This window comes from Ruditapes philippinarum, unplaced genomic scaffold (genome assembly GCF_026571515.1).
Source record: "Ruditapes philippinarum isolate M1 unplaced genomic scaffold, ASM2657151v2 ctg2147_1_1_1_1, whole genome shotgun sequence".
Lineage (NCBI taxonomy): Eukaryota > Metazoa > Mollusca > Bivalvia > Venerida > Veneridae > Ruditapes > Ruditapes philippinarum.
In genome coordinates this window covers 24,478-47,190 of record NW_026859037.1, presented here as the reverse complement: position 1 = coordinate 47,190, position 22,713 = coordinate 24,478, and the positions used below count along the sequence as shown (strand labels likewise).

The 22,713-nt window shown below is 32.8% G+C and overlaps 1 protein-coding gene across 1 annotated transcript in view; it reads left to right on the top strand.

Moving 5' to 3' along the window:
• The window catches only part of LOC132754958 (b(0,+)-type amino acid transporter 1-like), a 128,803-nt gene that overhangs the window by 87,237 nt on the left and 18,853 nt on the right, over nt 1–22,713 (top strand). Inside the window, exons 8-10 of the mRNA XM_060745714.1 lie at nt 4,189–4,233; nt 21,075–21,198; nt 21,792–21,895. Coding sequence (XP_060601697.1) covers nt 4,189–4,233; nt 21,075–21,198; nt 21,792–21,895 — 273 coding nt within the window. The remainder of the gene's footprint in view (nt 1–4,188; nt 4,234–21,074; nt 21,199–21,791; nt 21,896–22,713) is intronic.

Below are 22,713 nucleotides of genomic sequence, written 5' to 3'. Positions count from 1 at the left end.
TAATGATAAAGTTCAACATCTTTAGAAATAATATATCGATATTTAAAAAAGCGTGGAATTATCTTAGGAAGTGCTAGTGATGCATTTCCGATGGTTTTCATGTTTATACTATTGTTAAATTTCTTGAGGCTGTTAGACTGCCAGGCTGCTAGGCTGCCAACTTCAGGCTGTTAAAAATTTGGGATGAAATCCAAATAGACTAATTTCAGGATTTATTAGCTCGACTATTCGCAGAATAATCGAGCTAATGCAGTCACCCTTTTGTCGGCGTCGGCGTCCCTGTGGTTAAGTTTTTGCGTGTAAGCTGGTATCTCCATAACTACTGAAGGGAATGGATTGAAACTTCACACATTTGTTCTCTGTGATTATCTAAGATGATTGGCACAAGTCCCATAACTCTGATTTGCTTTTTTACATAATTATGCCCCTTTTTCGACTTTAAATTCTTGGTAAAGTTTTTGAGTGTAAGCTGGTATCTCCATAACTACTGAAGGGAATGGATTAAAACTTCACACACTTGTTCACTATGATTATCTTAGATGATTGGCACAAGTCCCATAACTATGATTGCTTTTTTACATAAATATGCCCCTTTTTCGACTTTAAATTCTTGGTTAGGTTTTTTGGGTGTAAGCTTGTTTCTCCATAACTACTGAAGGGAATGGATTGAAACTTTACACACTTGTTCTCTGTGATTATCTAAGATGATTGGCACAAGTCCCATAACTCTGATTTGCTTTTTTACATAATTATGCCCCCTTTTCGACTTAGAAATTCTTTGTTAAGTTTTTGCATGTAAGCTGGTATCGCCATAACTACTGAAGGGAATGGATTGAAACTTCACACACTTGTTCTCTGTGATTATCTAAGATGATTGGCACAAGTCCCATAACACTGATGCTTTTTTACATAATTATGCCCCGTTTTCGACTTGGAAATTCTTGGTTAAGTTTTTGCGTGTAAGCTGGTATCTCCATAACTACTGAAAGGAATGGATTGAAACTTCACACACTTGTTCTCTGTGATTATCTAAGATGATTGGCACAAGTCCCATAACTCTGATTTGCTTTTTTGCATAATTATGCCCCTTTTTCGACTTAGAAATTCTAGGTAAATTTTTGCTTGTAAGCTGGCATCTCCATAACTACTGAAGGGTTTGTACCTTTTCGGACAATTTTATGTATACAAATAGGTAAGCATTATTATACTCAATGAAACACCCTTGTGACAACTTTTCGAATAGTCAAGCGTTACTGTCCTCCGACAATTCTTGTTTTTAATACGCGTTATACAATTTAAATCATGAATAATCATGAATAAATTTGTATGGCATGTTGATACGGTGAAACATTATTTAATGTTATAATGATATAAAGACTGTTACCTGAATTTTAGACAGATATGAAGAAATTCGCTATCATCAAGTTCATGCGAGTCAAAAATATAAAAGCTACTTGACATTGGGACATAAATAAAGAGATGTTGTTAATTGATTTATTGGGATATCATCCACTATTTTGTTGAATTGCTTCAAAATCCTGGCCTGACCAACCGGTGTGTTTACATTCCTATCAATAAACCCGTTAAAACTGCAGACGAAAGTTTCTGTTGTTAAAATGTCACACTATTCGGAAATCAACATTTCACTCAAAGCACCATAAATGCCTTCAAACAAAATAGAATCAATTTCTTACAACAAAATTTTGGGAAATCAGGGTCGACTTAAATATTCACGGTAAAAACGTCCGAAGTTCAATGCGCGAACGAGATTGAATGACTTGTTAGGAGGAGGAGCCAGATATACAGATCATTGCAAAAACTACTGGGAATTATTGCGTAAAAATAACAAGAGGGCCAAGAAGGCCCTAGATCGCTCACCTAGCCCGTCAAACTCATCCGAGCAATTACCTAGACAAGCATCCTGACCGAGTTTCATGACAGTTGAGTCAAAAATGTGACCCAACCCAAGAGTGTCAACAAGGTTTTTCCAAATTTTGGCAATTTGACCTAGTTTTTGAGTCCAGGTGACCCATATTTGAACTTGACCTAGAAACCATCAAAACTAACTTTCATACCAATTTCCAGGATATTTGGATCAAAACAGTAGCCACTAGAATGTTAACACATTTTTTCTATTTTGAGCTCCTGTGACTTAGACTTTCATCCGAGATGACCCATGTTCAAACGCAATTACTTAGACAAGCATCCTTACAAAGTTTGATGATGATTGAGTCAAAAATGTGACCACTACAGTATTAAATCTTTTTTACATATTTGGGCGGTGTGACCTAGTTTTTAACCCCAGGTGCCCATATTCGAACTTGAGCTAGAAATCAGCAAAACAAATTTTCAGATCAATTTCCAGAATATTTGGATCAAAACAGTAGTCACTAAAGTGTTAATAAGATTTTTCTATTTTTAGCTCCTGTGACCTAGTTTTTTTATCCGAGATAAACCCATATTCAAACTCATCCGAGCAATTACCTAGACACGCATCCTGACAAAGTTTGATGACAAATGAGTCAAAAATGTGACCACAAGATTTTTTGGACTGTGTGAGATAGTTTTTGACCCCAGGTGACCCATATTCGAACTTGACCTAGAAATCACCAAAACAAACTATCAGACTTATTTCCAGGATATTTGGATCCAATCAGTAGGGACTAGAGTGTTAACAAGAGTTTTCTTTTTTTAGCTCTTGTGACCTAGTTTTTCATCCGTTCGAACTCATCCGAGCAATTACCTCGACACGTATCCTGACAAAGTTTGATGATGATTGAGTCAAAAATGTGACCACTAGAGTGTTAACAAGGTTTTTTTTTCAAATTAAGGCAATGTAACCTAGTTTTTGACCCCAGGTGACCCATATACAAACTTGTCCAAGAAAGCACCAAAACAAACTTTCAGACCAATTTCCAGGATATTTTGATCTTAACAGTAGCCACTAGAGTGTTAACAAGATTTTTCAATTTTTACTCCTGTGATCTAGTTTTTCATCCGAGATGACCCATGTTCAAACTCATCCGAGCAATGACCTAGACAACCATTCTGACAAAGTTTGATGATGATTTATAGATTTTTCTACTTTAAGCTCCTGTGACCTAGTTTTTCATCCGTCCGAACTCATCCTAGCAATTACCTCGACAAGCATCCTAACAAGGTTTGTAATGATTGAGTTAAAAATGTGACCACTTTAGTGTTAACTAGGCTTTTTCATATTTTGGCGGTGTGACCTTGTTTTTGACCCCAGGTGACCCATATTCGAACTTAACCTAGAAATCATCAAAACAAACTTTCACACCATTTTTAAGTATATTTGGATCTAAACAGTAGCCACTAAAGTTTATAACAAGATTTTTCTATTTTTAGCTCCCGTGACCTAGTTTTTCATCCGAGATGACCCTTGTCAAACTTATCCGAGTAATTTCCTAGACAAGCATCCTGACAAAGTTTGATGATGATTGAGTCTAAAATGTGACCACTAGAGTGTTAACCCCAGGTGACCCGTTTTCGAAGTTGACCTAGAAATCACATTTCTATGAAGTTATATATAACTATAGCTATATATAGTGGGAATTAATACGGGCGTTTAAAAATGGATTTTGTAATCAAACTTGGTATTTAGCAGCCTTATGTGGAAACCCTGGTTGGGATGGCATTTGTACTCCCGGAGGTCAAGTGTCACTATAACTGAAATATAAAATGGTTTTAGGACAATAACTATAGTAAGGAATGAGATATTACAGCAAGTTTATATGAAGATCCTGGTTAGGATTGCAATTTATTGAAATGAGGTTTTGTTCATTAATCATAGGTTGAGTTCAAATTTTATTAGACCACTTATTTTTCAAAAAGTCAAAGATGCTCTCGGGGTATTAATCACCTTTATTCATAGCTCTACTTACATTTATTTTCTGCAATAATAAGCAAATTATAAAAATTACATATATTAGAGAAATATATAAGATAACATTTCTAATAACATGAAGAGAATTTCTGATTCAGCATAACACATTAAACACATAGAACAATACAAATATTGCCAAATAATCTACTATAATAATCTGGGAAACATTTCTTTCTATATGTACTATTCGCAACACAACACAGCATAACCAAGATTTAAATATTGTTTAGTAATCGGTATTGCATGTTCAAATCATTACTTATACAAAAGTTTCATTTCAGGAATACTTTGAACTATTTGACAGAGGAGCTGAAGAACCCATACAGGTAAAACAATATCAATGTTTTAACAAACTAACTTCAAAGAACAAATGAGAAATCAATTAAAAGAATTAGTTAAAGTGTTAATTAAAGCCACTCACCTACAGATGGTAAAATTGGTTTAAGTAAAGTAGTAAAACGTTAAAAAAGACATTGTAAACAATCATATCACTAATATTTCCAATCTTAAAGTCCAAATTAATGAAAAAGAACTCAAACTTCCTATTATGTATTGGATTCCTAGATTACATAAAAAAACCTTACAAAGCTAGATTCATTGCTAATTCTACATCTTGCACTACAAGTAAACTTTCTATTTTATTGACGTCTTGTTTGACTGCCATTAAAACACATGCAATTAGATATTGTGATAAAGTCTATGAAAACACAGGCAAACATCTCTTTTGGTCGATTAAAAAATCTGGTGAAATCAGGGATAAATTCTAAATTAAGAATTATCAAGCTTCAACAGTCAGTACATAAGATGTTTCTACACTTTATACAACTTTACCACATAAATTTATTAATGATAAACTATTTTCGCTAATTCAGAAAACTTTTGCACGGGAAAAGGTTACCTTTCTAGCATGTAATTCTAACAAAGCTTTTTTAACTAACGGTATTGTTAAACATTATACTATGTGAACCTGTGACGAAGTTTGTAGAGCACTCTCTTTTCTTTTAGACAACATTTATGTCAGGTTTGGTAATATCCTATTTAAACAGATTATAGTAATTACTATGGGTACTTATTGTGCACCCCTGGTCGCCGATTTGTTTTTGTACTGCTATAAAAGAGAGTTTATGTTGAGTCTCTCTGAAGGTAAACAACAAGATGTTATAGTCACATTTAATAATACTTCCAGGTACATTGATGATATAATATAGATAATATAATTGATAATATAATTTAGATAATCCTTATTTTGATCAAATGGTGTCTGACATTTATCCCTATGAACTACAACTTAATAAAACGAACTCTTGAAATTTTAGTACATCATTTTTGGATCTTCATATTAATATCAACAACAATTCTATTCACACGAAAACCTATGATAAAAGAGATGACTTTTGCTTTTGTATAGTTAATTATCCACATATAGCTGGAGACGGACCCCATGCAACATCTTACGGGGTATATGTTTCTCAGTTAATTAAATTCGCTAGAGCTTGTAGCAAAGTAAAGGATTTCAACGAGCGGAATATTTTCTTTAACAGCAAGCTTCTAAAACAGGGATACCGCTATCATAAATTACGGAAATATTTAAAAAAAATACACAATCGTAATTTTGATTTATTTCAAAATTCAATCGTCGAGATTTAAAAACTCTTCTGCGACAAGAGATTATCCAGCCTGGTTTTTATGGCGATGTGAAAGATTTTGGGTCATGGTAATTTTTTGATGTTTTTACTAAAATTATTAATTTAAAACGTTTTATTCAAAGAGGTTATGATCCTACTATCTTAAGACATACTGCATGCTTAGTATTCAACTCTTTTAAAGTTGGACAAAAGGTTACATATATAACTTTAATGTTTCGGCTGAAGATATGCGAAGAAAGCATTTAAAGCGCTACCGAATTTACATAGAGTTTGTTATTTCTTAAACATTATTATTTTATCTATTTCAACACTGCACAAGGAACATTTATCAGGTTTCATCAATATGCCAGTCCAATCACGGCACAGCGCCTGAAAGCATAGCCACTGCTCATCCACCATCACAAAAAATGATGGTTTCAGAACAGCTTTATATACAGTCACAAACTGCACTACACATTGAAACAAGCTCAACATTCGCATATATAGAGTTAGTTCTCTGCCATCATGTCTCACAAATCAACGATGACATTTTTATTGTCTTCTTCACTGATTGGGACCAGATAACTATATATCTATTTCCGAAAGTCAACTGGATCCCGTAAGATCAAGTAGATCCGTAGGATACAATGAATTTAGACAGATAAAGTATATATAAAGGGAGATAATTAAAGGGAGAGAACAAACTCTATATATGCGAGTTCTCTGGTCCCAATCAGTGAACAAGACAATAAATATGTCATCGTTGATTTACGGGCTTACGGGCACTATTTTAGAAGGATAGCCTGCACCCCCTACGTCATTTTAAACATACTAGAATTGCGAGGTCTTATGTATGCCCCACATTAAATATAAACCACATAAGTTATTTATCCGTCACAGCCGTGATTGGAAAATATTCCGGGATTTAGTACGCTCGGATTCCAGGGTCGTATTTCAATGTTAGCAAAGGTGAGGCCGATATAGCTCTAATCATATTTCAAGTTTATGTAATTTTATATGTATGACATACAAGGGTTGTTGCCTACTTGGTTCAAGCGAAACGGTTGCAAACTGGACAAAATGGCATTCGAGTCATGAAAATTTATAACTCCCGTATTTTCTACAGAAAAGTGGCTCACCCAATAAATTCCTCCGCCTCGCCAGATGAACTTTCTCCATCCACGGCACCAATCTATTATTCTATTTATCCTGTCACCGTTTTTTTTAAAGAATTTTATTAGGCAAACTACATTTAATCACACTATCGGAAATGTTTCTATATAAACAAAGAAGGCCCGAAGCGTGCATTATTCTACAACAATGCACTCGCCGTTCTTATTATCTCCCTGTGTATTTTCACATTGAGGGCGCCATTTTGTTTGAAAAATGTGATAAATAAAAACAATTTTTTGTCGATTTTTGTTGTGAAAACTATCTAGAATGAAAGAAAATGGTCTGACTAAGAAAATTAATTCGAACACCATTATCTTTTATTCAGTCGTCAACGCTGTACAGACGTTTAAAGTATTGTTTACGTGACGTCACAATGTAGCGCCAAACAGCACGTGCAAAACAATCAAATCAAGTACGCTATTTCAATGTCGCAACGTTATTGGCATCAACGTTTCCAAAATTCGTTATTCTACACACAGAAGATTTAACGTTTTTTTTCCATACCACTGGAACGGCCTGTAAAGAACGTTTCTATTGGAAACTCTGAGGCGAAAACAAATTTAACAACCAAACATAAAGTCCAACATTATGATAATAATTAGATCTATGTTTTTTCTTGAAAAGTAGTCCGGCAAAATGCATACCACGTGATCAAGTGCCGTATATCAGTAAAAATATACGGCACCTTGTTATCGGGCCGAAATTGATACAAGTGACAGGATAAAAGTGGGTTTGTATGTTATTTTCAATTTTTTAAATATCCCCATTTCTTAAGGCAATGTAAATGACACACTCGGTTTTAGGTTTTAGCTTCCTAGCTCCTATATTGACGAAGGTATTGAAGGTACAAACTGCTCATGTGCATATTTTGAGATTTGACAATTGACTTTTCTGGTCGGTTTTCTTCTCATTTATATATATCCGTATTTTTTAAGTTTATAAAAAAGACAAAATATAATTGTCAAGACAGTTTTTTTTCCGCACGTCCCAAATAAAATTCCAATACACAAAAACATTTTGGCGACGTTGTATGTTTCAACGACGCTTAATGTCGCGCTATTACCGCTAATTGTTGCAACTGCCGCTAAATTTCTCAAAATATTTGCCGTTACATGTCGCAATGGTGACGTTAAATGTCGCACCATTTTCCCTTACCGTTAAATGTCAAAACCCTAACGTTAAATATCGCAATATCTTAATTCATGTTTAATAACTTGTATTATGTCAATATTTACGTTATGTAAGTGATCTGGGGACTAACTTTCTATCTATCAGATAGCAAAGGTTTTGCCGTGATGTGCAAAATAATAGGTTAAAATTGAAATCATCTTAGTCGGTATTATAAACTGATGACCATAATTGTGCTAAACATCCCCTTGGTGATGAAACATATTTGTTTACGGTTTCTTATTTAGCAGCCGAGATGTTGTTGACTTGAGCTACAGCATTGGTTTTAGATGGATTTAACACACAGAGACGTTAATTCTAGAAAGATTCACCTCCGTAGTAGTCATGCTCAGCAATATTTGAAGCCTGAAACCGTTCACCTTTTCTTCTCCAGACTCTAGCACGCCTGACTGTGAAGTCTAGGCAGAACTTGGACTCATCAGTGAACAGAACGTGTCTCCAGTGTTGCATATACATGTATATGTATTCTTGTCCGGCTCTTTTTATTATTTTTTATTATATTGATAATTAAAGAACAAATAGAATATTTTGAATTTAGGGTAATATGAGTATCTTTGAATAACCACGAAATAAAATTGCAACCAAGAATTGTATTAATTAAGAAATTGAGAAATGAAAACATAGATGGTATACCTGACATGTATTTTCCCTTTCTTATAGGTTCCGGCAGTGGCGGATTCAGGCCCGGGCTTCAGGGCTGTAGCCCCCCAGCTCGGCCCAAAGATATGTTTACCAGCTGGGCTGGAATATTTTTTTGTCAGTTTCAAACTTTATTGGCTGTAGTGTACTCCCTTATCAAAATATTTATTGCTGTCATCGAGTTGTTAATCTCCTGCCTGGGGGCTTGGTATAGATCTTTTTTTGCCACATGCTTGAATTACTTCAATGTTTCAACTGCATTATTGTTTGGTTTATTACTTTCCAAAGGTCTAATGAAATTAATAGTCAAAGATATTGGCAAATAAATGTGTGTTACATAGTACACCATATTTTACTGTCTTTGTTTTTTCATTTTCTTTGCCTTAGCTCTTAAATTAAGAAATTGAAAATTATGATTTGTAAATTAAAAAGGTGGCGATCGAGTTTTATAAAGATAATATTAAAGGAATCCTATTTTAATAACTAGTTTTACTAAGATTTTTATTAAGATGAAGTGATCGGTCATTTGCTTTTAATATTTTTATGGCAATTATATTTTTAAATAAAATTTGAATTGTACTGACCTCTTAAATATCTTAAATCAGGATACATTGATGGAAAAAGTTCTTATTGAATTAGTGTTTGAAATATTTTTTCTGTACAATAGAAAGGCAGTATTTTAATAACACTTTACTTTGGAAAATCGCTATTATAAAATATATAAAAACTATACATGCATAAAAAAGTATTATTCAGACGAGAAAGTTGATTGAGTGTTTGAAATTATTTTTATCAACGGTCACGCATACATTGGTAAGTGTGCTGTTATTTTGTAAATGCTTACTACTAAACACAATACACAAGGGGAATTCTATTTGAAAGCCCCTGCAAACACTAACCTATACAAAATACAATGTGATGTTAAACCATCCAAAAGGTACCATAAACAGCACTAGAAAGTCAAGGAATAACACCATTTTCATCTTCACATTTCAAAATTTTCTCAGTCTATGGGAGGGGACACCCCTCCCAGGCCCACTCCGATCACATACATTTTTCTTAAATCAGAAATCAGTCTTAATTACATATATTATCTAAATATGTACAGTACAGTGGTATACACATATATAAGAAAAGTGCATTGCCACACAAAAAGACATTAATTTAAATTGTTGTCACATAAACTAGATGCTGGCCCATTCATCAGACATGCGCAATTTTCATCTGTTTTTCTTTTGGTTTTGTCAAAATCTTCCACCCATATGTCAGCCCCCAGGAAACCCTGACCTGTATCCGCCCCTGGGTTGAAATTAAATAGATTGCTTTGTTCACTAGAAGATCAGCGAATATACATTTCAGGTACGCTAAGATTTATGACTGTAACATATCTTGTGGATTATTTAAGTAATGACCATGACGTCATACTTCATTAAATGTTGGTAAAGTATTTGGCAGATTTGCAGAAAGGAACAGTCAGGAAGAGATAACCGTCTTTTGTCATGACATGTGTAATTTTATTTGATTAAAATACAGTCCACACACGTGTGTAATTACCTAATTTCACATCAAAAATTGCTCGTCACTGAAAAGGCACAGGGCATCGACACAGGGAATTGTCTCAAGAACTTCATTAAATGCCGTTTTTATTTTTTCATAACATTTCTACAAAATTAAAATTTTAGGCCGCCATGCCGCCAACTTCAAAAAAAATTAAAATGAAAATGTTCTCGCAAAGTGATTTTTTGCGCCGTTTTTATTGTCATTATAAAATTTCCACGACTATAAAATGTCCGGCTCCCACGCTACTGAAAAACAAAAATTCTTAATGTGATTTTTTTCTTTTATGTAACTTTAAGATGATAAGTTTTAGTTTCTTTGACATAATTCTACAACATTAAAAATTTTATGCCTCTGGGCCGTGAGGCCGCCAACTTCACAAAAAATATGAAATAAAAAAGTTTTCTTAGTCATTTTTTCATTTTACACATCCTTTAAAGAACTAAGAATAACAATGATTGTATTTAGAACTTCATTAAATGCCGTTAGTTTGTTTTTATAACATTTCTACAACATTAAAATTTTGGACCGCTAGCGCCAGGCCGCCAACTTCACAAAAATGATAAAATGTAAAAATTATCGCAAAGTGATTCTTTTCTTCTTATATATAACTTTTAAAAATCAAGAATAGTCTTAAGAGCTTCAATAAGTCCCGTTTTTATTGTTTTTATAAATTTCTACGACAGTAAAATCTCAGACTCCCAGGCCCATGGAAAAATGTCTGAATGTGATTTTTTTCTCTTTTGTAACTTTAGATGATAAAATTTGACTTTAAAAATTAATTAAGAGTTGGTTTAATTATTTGACCAACTTCTACAACATTAAAAAATTTAGGCCGTAAGGTCGTTCGGCCGCCAGGCCGCCAACTTCACAAAAATTATAAAATATTCTCTTTTTTTTCAAATTGATTTTTTCGTTTTGTATATCCTTTAAATAACTAAGAATAACAAGAACTGACTTTAGCACATTATTAATTGCTATTATAACATTATCACAAATTAAAAGTTTAGGCCACCAGGCGAGCGCGTTACAACTGTACCACGGAGAAGTTATACAAATAACGTCTGATTAACATCAAGTCATTCTAAATTAAGAACTTCCATTGCATTTCGGGTTTGTAATCCTTATTAATTTCGAGGTATTTTGTTCATGATCCTGTTGTTTAAAATTGAAGTAAATATTTTAGCGAAAATCTTCTCGCCAAAACAGTCCGACATGTAGAATCTATATATTCCACTACTCGGTTTGTGTAGTATTCGATAATCGACATCGCTAAAAATAGTATTTTCATTGATAAAATCATATTCATCCGCGTAATTTGTGATTGTGCATTTATTGACAATTCTATATGACAACGCTATTGTTTAACTTTGAATGCGTTGTAATTTGTTGAATACTTGTAACAAAATAAAATATTTCTTTCTTTTAAATCGCTAGTTTTAAGCTGTTTTGAGAACTACTTGTTGTTAGGTTTGTCGTAAACTTCTGTGTCAGAGATTGAATGTCCGCTTTGTATTTACTTATTTTCGATCAGAAAATACAATAAAACAATATTAGAAATCTTCGACCATTCGGGAATTACTTTGCTTGAAAATGAATGCGCCTGTCTTTAACCATCTTTACGCAGTGATCTCCCCTGAATTTTTCGGCGTTAGTGTACATACAAAAGGGAAGTAACCGCTTCAAAAAGTGGACTACTTTCGGCATTTGCAATTAACAACATTAGACTCTGAAATTTCGCTACCATTATTTGTTTGGTCTGACGACCCAAACAAATAAAAACCATAGCAACCGTTTTCTCTACATTCACCACAATACCCCACTTAGTACAATATGTATGAAGTTTATTAAGGAGGCATTGTAATTCTTCCTTAAAATAAGAGAATAAAACTGTATCGTTCGCAAATAATAGTAAAAATATCTGTATATCATCTAAGGAAAATGTATCAACATTATCTATTTGTAAGTTTTCGTGCATATCATTTACGAAGAAAATAAATAACAGAGGTGAGAGTGGTTCCCCTTGTTTTAAGCCCATATAACTTTCAAAATTATCTGTCAGGCAACCATTTGCTCTTACACAAGATTTCACACAATTATACATACATGTACTACGTAACATTGTTACAACTTTATATGATACACCAGATTCAGTCAATTTAAACCATATTCCATTTCTGTATAACATATCAAAACATATCATTTTTTGAAATCAATAAATGATGCATATACCTTTTTCTTTTCATGACGTATTATCTTATTAATAATTGAACATAAAACAAAAAATGCAATCAGTAGTACTTTTATCTTTCCTTAAACCATACTGGAAATCATTCAATATTTCATTACTTTCGGTCCATTTACGTAATCTTATGTCTAACAATATTGAGAAAAGTTTAAAAATATACTAAAAAGGTTGATACCCTTGTAATTATTCACATCATTTAGATTACCCATTCTTGGGCACTGGTACAATAATACCACTACACCACGATTCAGGATATTCATTTCAATGAAAATATGATTAAACAACATAATATTGGTGCTAAAATTGTTTTGCATTCAATAAATGTCCCCGGAATAAGATTATCTATACCAGCACTTTTACCACTCTTAAGGGAAGAAATAGCCTTTATCACATCATCGATCGTGAAGTCCATGTTCTTCAACATTGTTGTAAAATATAACATTACTATTTAAATGTTCTTCAACGAAATTATTTTTAAAAGTCATTCATTTGAAAATAAGTTTTTTAAATGCTCAAAAAAATCTTCCGATGACAGTTCATTTTTGCTTGATTTCTTTCTCTTTTTTTTTATTTCCTTCCAAAACTTTTGTGGCTGCGTGCCGGCTAAAAATGACATTTTCTTTCTCTGATTTAAATGAAATTTAGTACGTGCTCGCCTCTTAGCTATTCTATAAAGACGTCTGCTATTAACAAGTATTTCTATATTTTGATTTAACCTGTTCTTAAAATATTTTTTATTTGCACATTAAAACTCTTTTCTAGCGTTCTCACAATCTTGATCAACGTATAAATCGAGCACAGCATGTAAACATCCGCGGCACTCGTCGAATTATTTTTACAAAATTTATATGGATTCACGTGATTGATTATAAAATAACTTTGCACAATAGTGAAATAACATTAAAGGAAAGTAACTATGGTTTTTATTTTTGAGATACACGTCTAAATTGTAAGAAATGAGAATGACCTTGTGCAGACAATTACGATCATGATATATAGACGCTCATCAATTTGTACAGCGGTATACTTGAGTAGAATAAACCGGAAAGTACGCAAACTAAACTAAAGTACAGACTGTAACGGTTGAAAACCGCTAATAGTTTCGCGTATGGTACCGTCTTTTGTGTTTCGTGTTAAATGTAAAAATGGAAGAAACTATCGATTTTAATGATAGAAATGAAGGTGTATTATATAACACAAAAATTTTCAACTAAAACTGATGCCATCACAGTTTACAATTTTTACAAGGAAACATATGAACAAATAAAGGATTATCTATGTAAAAAGTACTCTTTTTAAAATAAACAAAAACACAAATGGTATTGAAAAACTCACATATCTGAAAATGAAAAGAAAACTGTTTTGTCACAATTTATGAAAATAAAACAATATTTATTCCAAGGGAAAGGATGTTGGAAGTGGAAGAAAACACAATTTTTTAAAACAATATTAGATAACTTAAGTGTGACCATTCCCAGACAATCTGCAATCTTCAAACCAAGTAAACCAAAATGATAGTTCTCCAGTCAGTAGTAGAACATCCAAAAGTCCTTTGCAGTATCTCTCTAGCATGGTAAAATCTCTTGCGAAGTCCACGTAACAGGACACCAATTAGACCAAGTAATCAAAGAAGCGCGTCTTATTTAAAGGGAGGTAGTGCAACAACTTTTTCAATAACAACAGCAATGAGCAAACCTTTGTCAAACAGCCAGTAGCTGAAAAATCATCAAAAAAGTGAGCAAGCAAAGATTGTTCAGAATTGAAAATAATAGCAAATAGTGATGAAAACTTTTGTGAAAGAAGGATTTGAGTCTGGTATAAACGAACCTTTAGTGAATGAAGACGTAATTACCGTTAAGTGACAATCTGTCTGTTTCCATCAGTACTGATAATGTTCTGTAAAGGGTATTGTTGATATTGAATGAAAGTGAACCATTAATGTGTCCATTAGTTTAACAAAAGATACTACAGATAACAACAATGAAGAGCTTAAAAAGGCAAATGGAAGAAAACAAAGACGCTTCAAAACACATTAAAACAGTTTCTGTCTCAATCCAAATTCTAAAAGGTGAAAATGAAAAATTGCTCAATGTACTAGAAAATACAAAACGTGAAAATGAAATTCTACGCATGAAAGTTCATTGAACAAAGTGACAAGTGTGAAAAAGTTGAAAGTGAGCTAACAAAACTGAAACAAATATAATCTGAGCAAAGCTACAGCTGAATGTCTTATACTTGAAGAATCCAATGAAAAATTAAAAAAAGCAAAATGTTACACTGTCAAAAGAGAAAACACAACTAGCCGATCGATTGACCAAATCTACAATGAAAGCAGACAGTATCGAATAAAAATTTAAAAGTGTGACTGAGTGTGTAGGAAAAGAAAGTAGCTAAAAAGACATTAAAGAATTGAGAGATGAACTGTTGAAAGAAATGTTATGAAAAGTTTAACAGCAAATTGGTAGATCGGTAATACAGACTTCTGCTGAAAAAACGATCTCGCCTGAGCCACATAAACAGGATAATTTTTGAGAAAGACTACAAATTAACACAAAAAGCCTGAAAATAAAACTCAAGCCAACAGAAAATCAAAATTCAAAATCTAAATACTCTGCATTTATAGGCAGGTGATTCAATGACATGTATCCTGAGTGCGAACAGAATGTCAGACTTTAATGTGAAAGTAAACATCAAGACTCACTCTGGTGGAAGAATACGCACAATTGAAAAATACCTTCATATCAATGAATGATACAGATTCAAATGGAATAAAGGATAAAGATGTAATATTACTTCATGTAGGCACAAATAATATATCTGATGCAGATTCCAGCCAGTACATAGTTGATGAGCTGAAGGATACAATACACACTGTAAAAACCATCAACTCAAAATGTAAAATAATCATTTCTTCAATTCTACCTAGAAGAAACGACAACTTGTCAACACCATTATATCTGAAACAACAACAGGTTTAGAGATCTGTGTGCAGAGATGGTGGTCACCACTATATCAACCATGACTCTCTGACTTTATCCTGCATGGTACTCCAGACAAGTCGTTGTATAAAGACTATTTACATCTAAATAGAAAGGGTGGAAAACTGTTTGGAACAACCATGTGGAAGGCTATAAACTATGTCCTAGGCATATCTACGATGCCATCTGATGACCATAGCAGTAACAAAATGGACAACAAGTCTCATTTTCAGAAAGGGAGGTTTACAGGGAGGAGAGACGAGAACATGGTCTACATGCCAGTACCAACTTCATGGCTGAGGAATCAGAATTCTTGGGAACGCAGTCGTTAAATAATTGTGAAAGAAATGCATTTCAATATGGAGAAATCAATTTTAATTTGACTAATGAAATTGTAAATGACAATATTTTAAACTATGACTCCAATAAGAATAGTAACTCTTGGTACACGCATAAAGGGTTGAACATACTACATCTTAACATTCACTATTTGTACCCAAAATTAGACGAACTTAAAATTATAATTTTAGAACAAAAGATTGATATACTCTGTTTATGTGAAACGTTTCTAAATGTAAATTTTCTAGACAATGAACTACAGTTGGACACTTTTTCGCAAGGACAGGCCTTCCAATGGAGACGGTTTAATTATTTATGTTAGAGACTGTTTATCTTTTGTATATAGATCTGATTTAGAAAGTATTTCTATTGAATCCATTTGGCTAGAACTTAAACAGCCTAAATGTAAATCATTATTATTGTGTTATGCATACAGACCACCATCTTCTAAAGTTGAGTGGCTTAATAATTTTGCTATATCCTTAGAAAAATCATATTTAGAGGAAAAAGAATGTATTGTTATTGGAGATTTTAACTATGATATTTTGAAGCATGATAATTGTTCTAAATCTTGGTTAGATCTAATGCAGTCTGTAAATTTTTCTCAGCTTGTTGAATCTCCTACCAGAGTAACTTCAAGCTCTGCTACATTGATAGATCATGCATTTTCAAACATGCCTCAAAATATAGTCGATGTTTTTGTACCTTCCTTATCCATTAGTGACCATTTTCCAATTTGTCTTTACACGCAAACTTTCAAATATCAGTGTTAAAGGTCCCATGCAGACAATAACCTTCCGGTCTCTTAAACACTTTGATGAAAAATCGATTTTTAACGAATTGTCAGAGCAACCCTGGTCAGAAGTAGCATCTGTAGAAAATCAAGATAACTCTATAGATTTGTTCACTGATAAATTTTTGTCTGTCCTTGAAAAACATGCACCAACCAGAAAAAAACGAGTAAAGAAGGTCACCCAACCAAACTGGATTAATAAAAACATCATCGATGCTATTAAAAAAAACACCAGTTTTTTCATAGGGTTAATGACACATATAATTACAACATATAGAAAACAACACGTTAAGTCTCTCATATATGATTCTAAGCGATAATATTATAATGATACCATCAATAAAAACAAAACACAACCCAAAAAGAAATTATGGACTGGTCTAAATGAATTATCTGGTTACAAATCCAAGGTTCAAACACATTTTATTGATGATGATGATGGCAACCCGGTTTCTGACCCTTTAATCACTGCAAATTTATTCAACAGACAATTTGTGAATCTCCACCAATCCCATCATACCATTAATCAGACTGGTTATGAAAATCCTGAGCTTGTTGAACTAAATGCATCTAAACTTCAGCATATACCCCCTTTCAAAATACCTAAAATAGAGCTCTCTTATGTGTTGAACAATTAAAATCGATTGATATTACAAAGTCAATGGTGGGTCAGATGGTCTCAGTGCAAGGTTTCCTAAAATTATCGGCTCATATTATTGCTCCCATACTTACCACTATATTCAATAACAGTATTATTAACAATACATTTTCTAAAATCATTTCAAAATGTGCAAAAGTCATTCCCTATACATAAAAAGGGTTTCTAAAGTGATAAAATTATAAGGCCAATTTCCATACTTCCCCTTGATATCACTTATTCTTGAACGTCATGTCAGTTTCACATTTAAAGCAATACCTTGAGAAAAAAATCAACTTTTATACCAACGTCAGTCTGGATTCAGGTCAAATCATTCCGTGTCAAACAGCATTGATTAGAATTATTGATGATTGGATTACAGCTATTGACAAAAATGAAATAGTTGGTTCAATTTTCCTTGATCTCTCTAAAGCTTTTGACTATGTGGATCACTCTATTATTATTGAAAAGCTTAGAATGTATAACCTAGACCCTTCATCCAGTTGCTTGGTTTTCCTCCTATTTAGATTGCAGAACCCAACAAACTTACATATCCGGTTTATATTCAGAGTCAAGTTTAGTAACTACTGGAGTTCCTCAGGGCTCAGTGCTAGGTCCTATACTGTTTTTTAATATATATCAATGACCTGCCTTTGTCTATGGAAAAACAGAAACTGATATTTTTTGCTGATGACACCACCCTTTCAACCTCTGATGTATCCCTAAACAGAGTAGTTGAATCTCTTACTCATGATCTTTTAATGCCAACAAAATGGTGTGATTTGAATCGCATGTCTATCAATGTTAACAAAACTAAGGTCATGTATATTTCCTCAAAACACAAGCAAAATTATATTCATGAAAGTAATCCTTGTATTTTATATAAAACAGAGCAAATTTTTTGTAGCTCTGAATGAAAAATTTTTGGGTATTACAATTAATAACACCTTGTCTTGGCAAAGCCATATTGATAATGTTCTTAAAAAGTGTAACTCATTGTTACATTTATTATCACGTATAAATTATTTATATCTATACCTGTACGTAAAATGTTTTACAATGCATATATTTTACCACATCTTGATTATTGTTGCATAATTTATGGTAACTGTACGTCTTTTCTAGAAGATAAACTCATTAAGTTCCAAAAGAGAGCTGAAAGACTAATTCTAGACAAAGATTATGACACTCCATCTGCTGAACTTTTTTCTGAACTCCGCTGGATGACCTTTTCACAGAGGGTTGTTTTTCAAAAAGCTATTATGATGTTTAAAATAATAAATAATCCTGGCGCCTTCCTATTTATTGAATAATTTCATTTTATCGTCAGATGTTCATACTCGCATTTTGCGTTCATCATCTGATTTTCAACTTTATACCCCTAGACCAAATACTGAACAATTTCGTAAGTCTTTTGTTTATTCTGGATCTTGTATTTGGAACGGCCTTCCTGATTATATTAAGTCTGCTACATCTGTTAACCATTTTAAAACCTTATACTTGAGGTTTTATCACGCATTGATGTATACAAATTGATAATCTCCTGTATGTTTTTACATTTATGTATTTTTAAAAGTTTGAAAATGTTAAATTTATATTGTTCCTTGTTGGTTGAGGGCCTCATGGAAGATTGATATGTTTGTTCAAATGAGTTCTCTCGTTAAATAAAGTCTTTATTATTATTATTATTATTATTATTAAACCATGAACTTTTAAATTTTCTCTTTCTATTATATGTATTCTTTCTTATTTGTTTTGACTCTTCAAATATACTTAATGAGTTTTCATACAAAACATCTGATAATTTATGTATACCTATATCTAATTCAACATCATTTCTAATTACATTTTTTGTACACTATTCACAATCATGTCAATGTTCGTATTTTCATTCTCTACCAATTCTTTGTAATTATCTATCTTGTCCCTATCTTCGTTATTTCATTTTAATACATTTATACTAACACTTTCATTATCAATGATTTTTGATATACATGCAAAACTTATATCAAGTTGAACAGGTTTATGATGTGAAAAAGTACAAAGGGAAATAACTCGCACTGCATAAGCACATACTCAATTAGACTTTACCTGTATTAGACATAAAGGTAAAATTACATATATCTGCATCATTCCCTAATCTCCCATTTAGAATTTTAAAATCAGTACTCAAGCATAAATCAAGAAGTTTATTTCCCGAAGAATTAACAATATTATCCATCGATTTTCTATCGGGTATAATAATATTACTGTTACTCATATCACAATTTTCAATCGAATAAATATAACGGTCAAAATGATCATTTTCTTCTTAAATGTCTGACTTATTACCGCATCTTGCATTCAGGTCACCTAGAACCTCTATTTTACCGCATTGAGAATATATTCGGACACCTATTTCAAGTGCTTCGAAAAAGCCAATCGTGCAAATTAAAATAAACAGAATTACTAAGTGGTATATATAAAGTAGAGAAATACATCAAAATCGTTTTTGAAAAAGTCTTTAATTAATCTAACCCATATTATGCCGTTACTGTCAGTCTCAACAATTTCGATTCCATCCTTCAGAAAATTCCTGTAATACAGGCACACTCCATCATGACCTCTTCTACTTCGTTTGAAAGCGATTCTATTCTAGGTATTGATAAGCATTCGTACTCATCTAGTGAAAAATTATCATTGCTACGTTCCCAAGTTTAACTGAAAATAAGTATGTCATAATTATAAATAAAATCATCGATACAGGTGGATAACCTTTCAATGTTCCAAGATAATAAACTTAAGTCAAACTTTACTGCGCATTCCTAGCTGTCATTATTTGTTGTTGTTTCAGGTTTATAAAGTACATTATTAATGAACAGTTTGTCCCTGACTAGAACGGCCCTCTTTCCTGCACGGCGTTCCTCCAACATCTTGGGAATCAATTCACGTCTTCGTTGTTGTACCTCGGGCGGAAACTGATCGCTAACATTGTATGGCGACTGATACAAATTGATGCTCTTTAAATATAATGCGTTTTTCACAGTCATTTTTGAGTCCGTACTAAATTTTACTACTATCGGGCGAGTTTTATCCGGATTATGGGCACCTACCCTATGTGGCCTCTCAATACTTAGGGTAGTTTCTGGATTCTCAATATTCAATATCTGCTTTCAAAACAAATTGACTTTAGCTAGGCAGTCATCCGTGACAATGGTTTTACTGGTACAATTTGCATATGTAAGTGTATCCTCGGTGGGGTTTTGTGGGGGTGGTGGGTTTTCGTTTGCATCTCCTCTTTTTTATGAGTAAGACCTAGGTACATTCTTGAAACCCGGCACAGTTCCCTCTGGGATGCAAAAAAAAAAATAGATTGTCTCTCATAGACCTACATTTTAAATCAACAATAGATAGCAACATATAAGATTTTTAAAATATAATCAGGCAACCTAAATAAGAAGCATACGCACGCACACACGCACACACACACACACACACACACACACACTATTTCACCTTACAAGTTTTCCAACAAATAATATATATCCATATATGGATTATTTGTTGGAAAACTTGTAAGGTGAAATAGCGGATGGATCCCCTGCCCTATTTTACCTATGACGGGGACAATACACGATGTTATCTGTTGGGCTTAAAAGAAAAACAAAAACAAAAAGCAAACGAACAACAACAAAAAAAACCCGACAACATCTTTTAGTGAGTACCTACACAGTTTGTTCAAATAAAAGCCCTGGGGGTCAAAATTGTACACATCTTTTGGAACTGTTGTTTTCCCTTAGCAATAGCAACCATTTTCAGATACAAATATGAACTTTGTGATATCAGTTTTTGATTTAGATTTTATGTCTGCTTTTGTTCATAGTTTACTTGTTCATTGTCATGGAGAGTTTTTATATTCAAGTGAGCGACATACAATACATCTGTAATGATGTTACATTGCATTGTTTACTTTCATTCCTATTTCAAATGCATTTTTGTTGTTCTTTTCAGAAATTTACCGAAGGCCAATGTCATAGGCGTGCTACTTGTGACAATAGTTTATCTGCTTACAAACATTTCTTATCTTGCTGTCCTTGGTAAAGACGGACTTCTTAATTCAGATGCTGTCGCTGTGGTACGTGTTCTTTAAAAATTATCTTGAGTTGTAATTTTCATTGACTCTATTTAGTTATTTTAGAAATTTCTCGTGAATTCTTGTGAAGGAAGACATCAGATACAAAACGGAAATTATTATACAGTAATATAGTATTTTTTTTTAAAGAATACATCATCCCCATACGGATTAAGAACGTGGTTCAAAGCCAACAGCCTTTACAGTTTGAGTTTCCATTATCTTACATTTAATGTATTAATAAGTTTAAACTACTTATTTACTACTGTTTCTATTGATGATCGCGTCAAAATGATTCATGTTTTTTTTTATGAAAAATACTCTGCTTCTATTTTGAATTAAGATAACCGCACATAACAAATAAACGATTTTCTAGACTTCACTAAATAATGAAAAATTCAAATGTGTAATGAACGTAATGCATTTATGAAAGTTAATGAGCTAATGTGATTTAGTAAGATCCAGTTTCAAATATTACACATTGATATCTGATCTCCCATCTTTCTTAGTTGTTAACGAATGATTCTTTGTTTGCTTAAATGTTGAAATTATCAACAATATCAATATGAATACATATGACTATATAACCTTTCCAGGACTGGGGAAAAGAAATGTTAGGAGACGCATATATCATTATGCCCATTGCTGTTGTCTTCTCAACATTTGGTGCAGCTAACGGCTTTTGTTTTTCATCAGCAAGGTAGGGTATTTAGGAACCTAGCATTTTGGATGGTGATATGTTCTTTATAATACAACTTAGACTGGTTATAAAAATGAAATATTTTTATGCTCCCCGAATGAAGAGCATAATGTCACTGCATTTTCTGTTCTTTCTTTCTGTCTGTCTGTATGTCGGGCCGATATTCAAAAGTTTAAGCTTCATTTAATGTATTCTGGTCTTCATATACTATTCTGAAATAATAATTCAAATAATTTTTATAAAACCTCATACAGTAATAAAGACTGGTGAGGGGAAATGCAGTTTAAAGAATCACACCTGTACATTGATTTTCTGCCTTTATTGAGCGTTAGGACAATTGGATCAAAAACCAACACACATTAAGTATCAAAATATGTTTCGCTTTATTCAGCTTCCTCAGTTGATACATTAAGGAAATGACGTAAACGTATATTGAACGCTATAATACTTGTCTAGATAATTACTTGAGTAAGTACTGAACGTGTTTGATAAAAACTTCATTAAGTAATAGAAACCAGTAAAAGAAAGTGCAGTTACTAAGAATCATAATAGTTTATTGAAACTGGATACAGTTATAGAGACAGTTTAAAACATTAACTCGCAACAACTTCTCCGTTTATGATTCATTCTAATACTTAAAAAGTATCGAACTACTTATATGTAACGCATCACATAGTGAGGGAAAGTGCATGTCCAAGAAATATTTTTCTTTAAAAGAAATACCCTCTTATTTTTTAACCCGCCGTTGCAATTGGAAGGGGTATATTGAAATTGCATTGTCTGTCCTTCCGTCTATCCGTCTATCTCATAAATTGTCG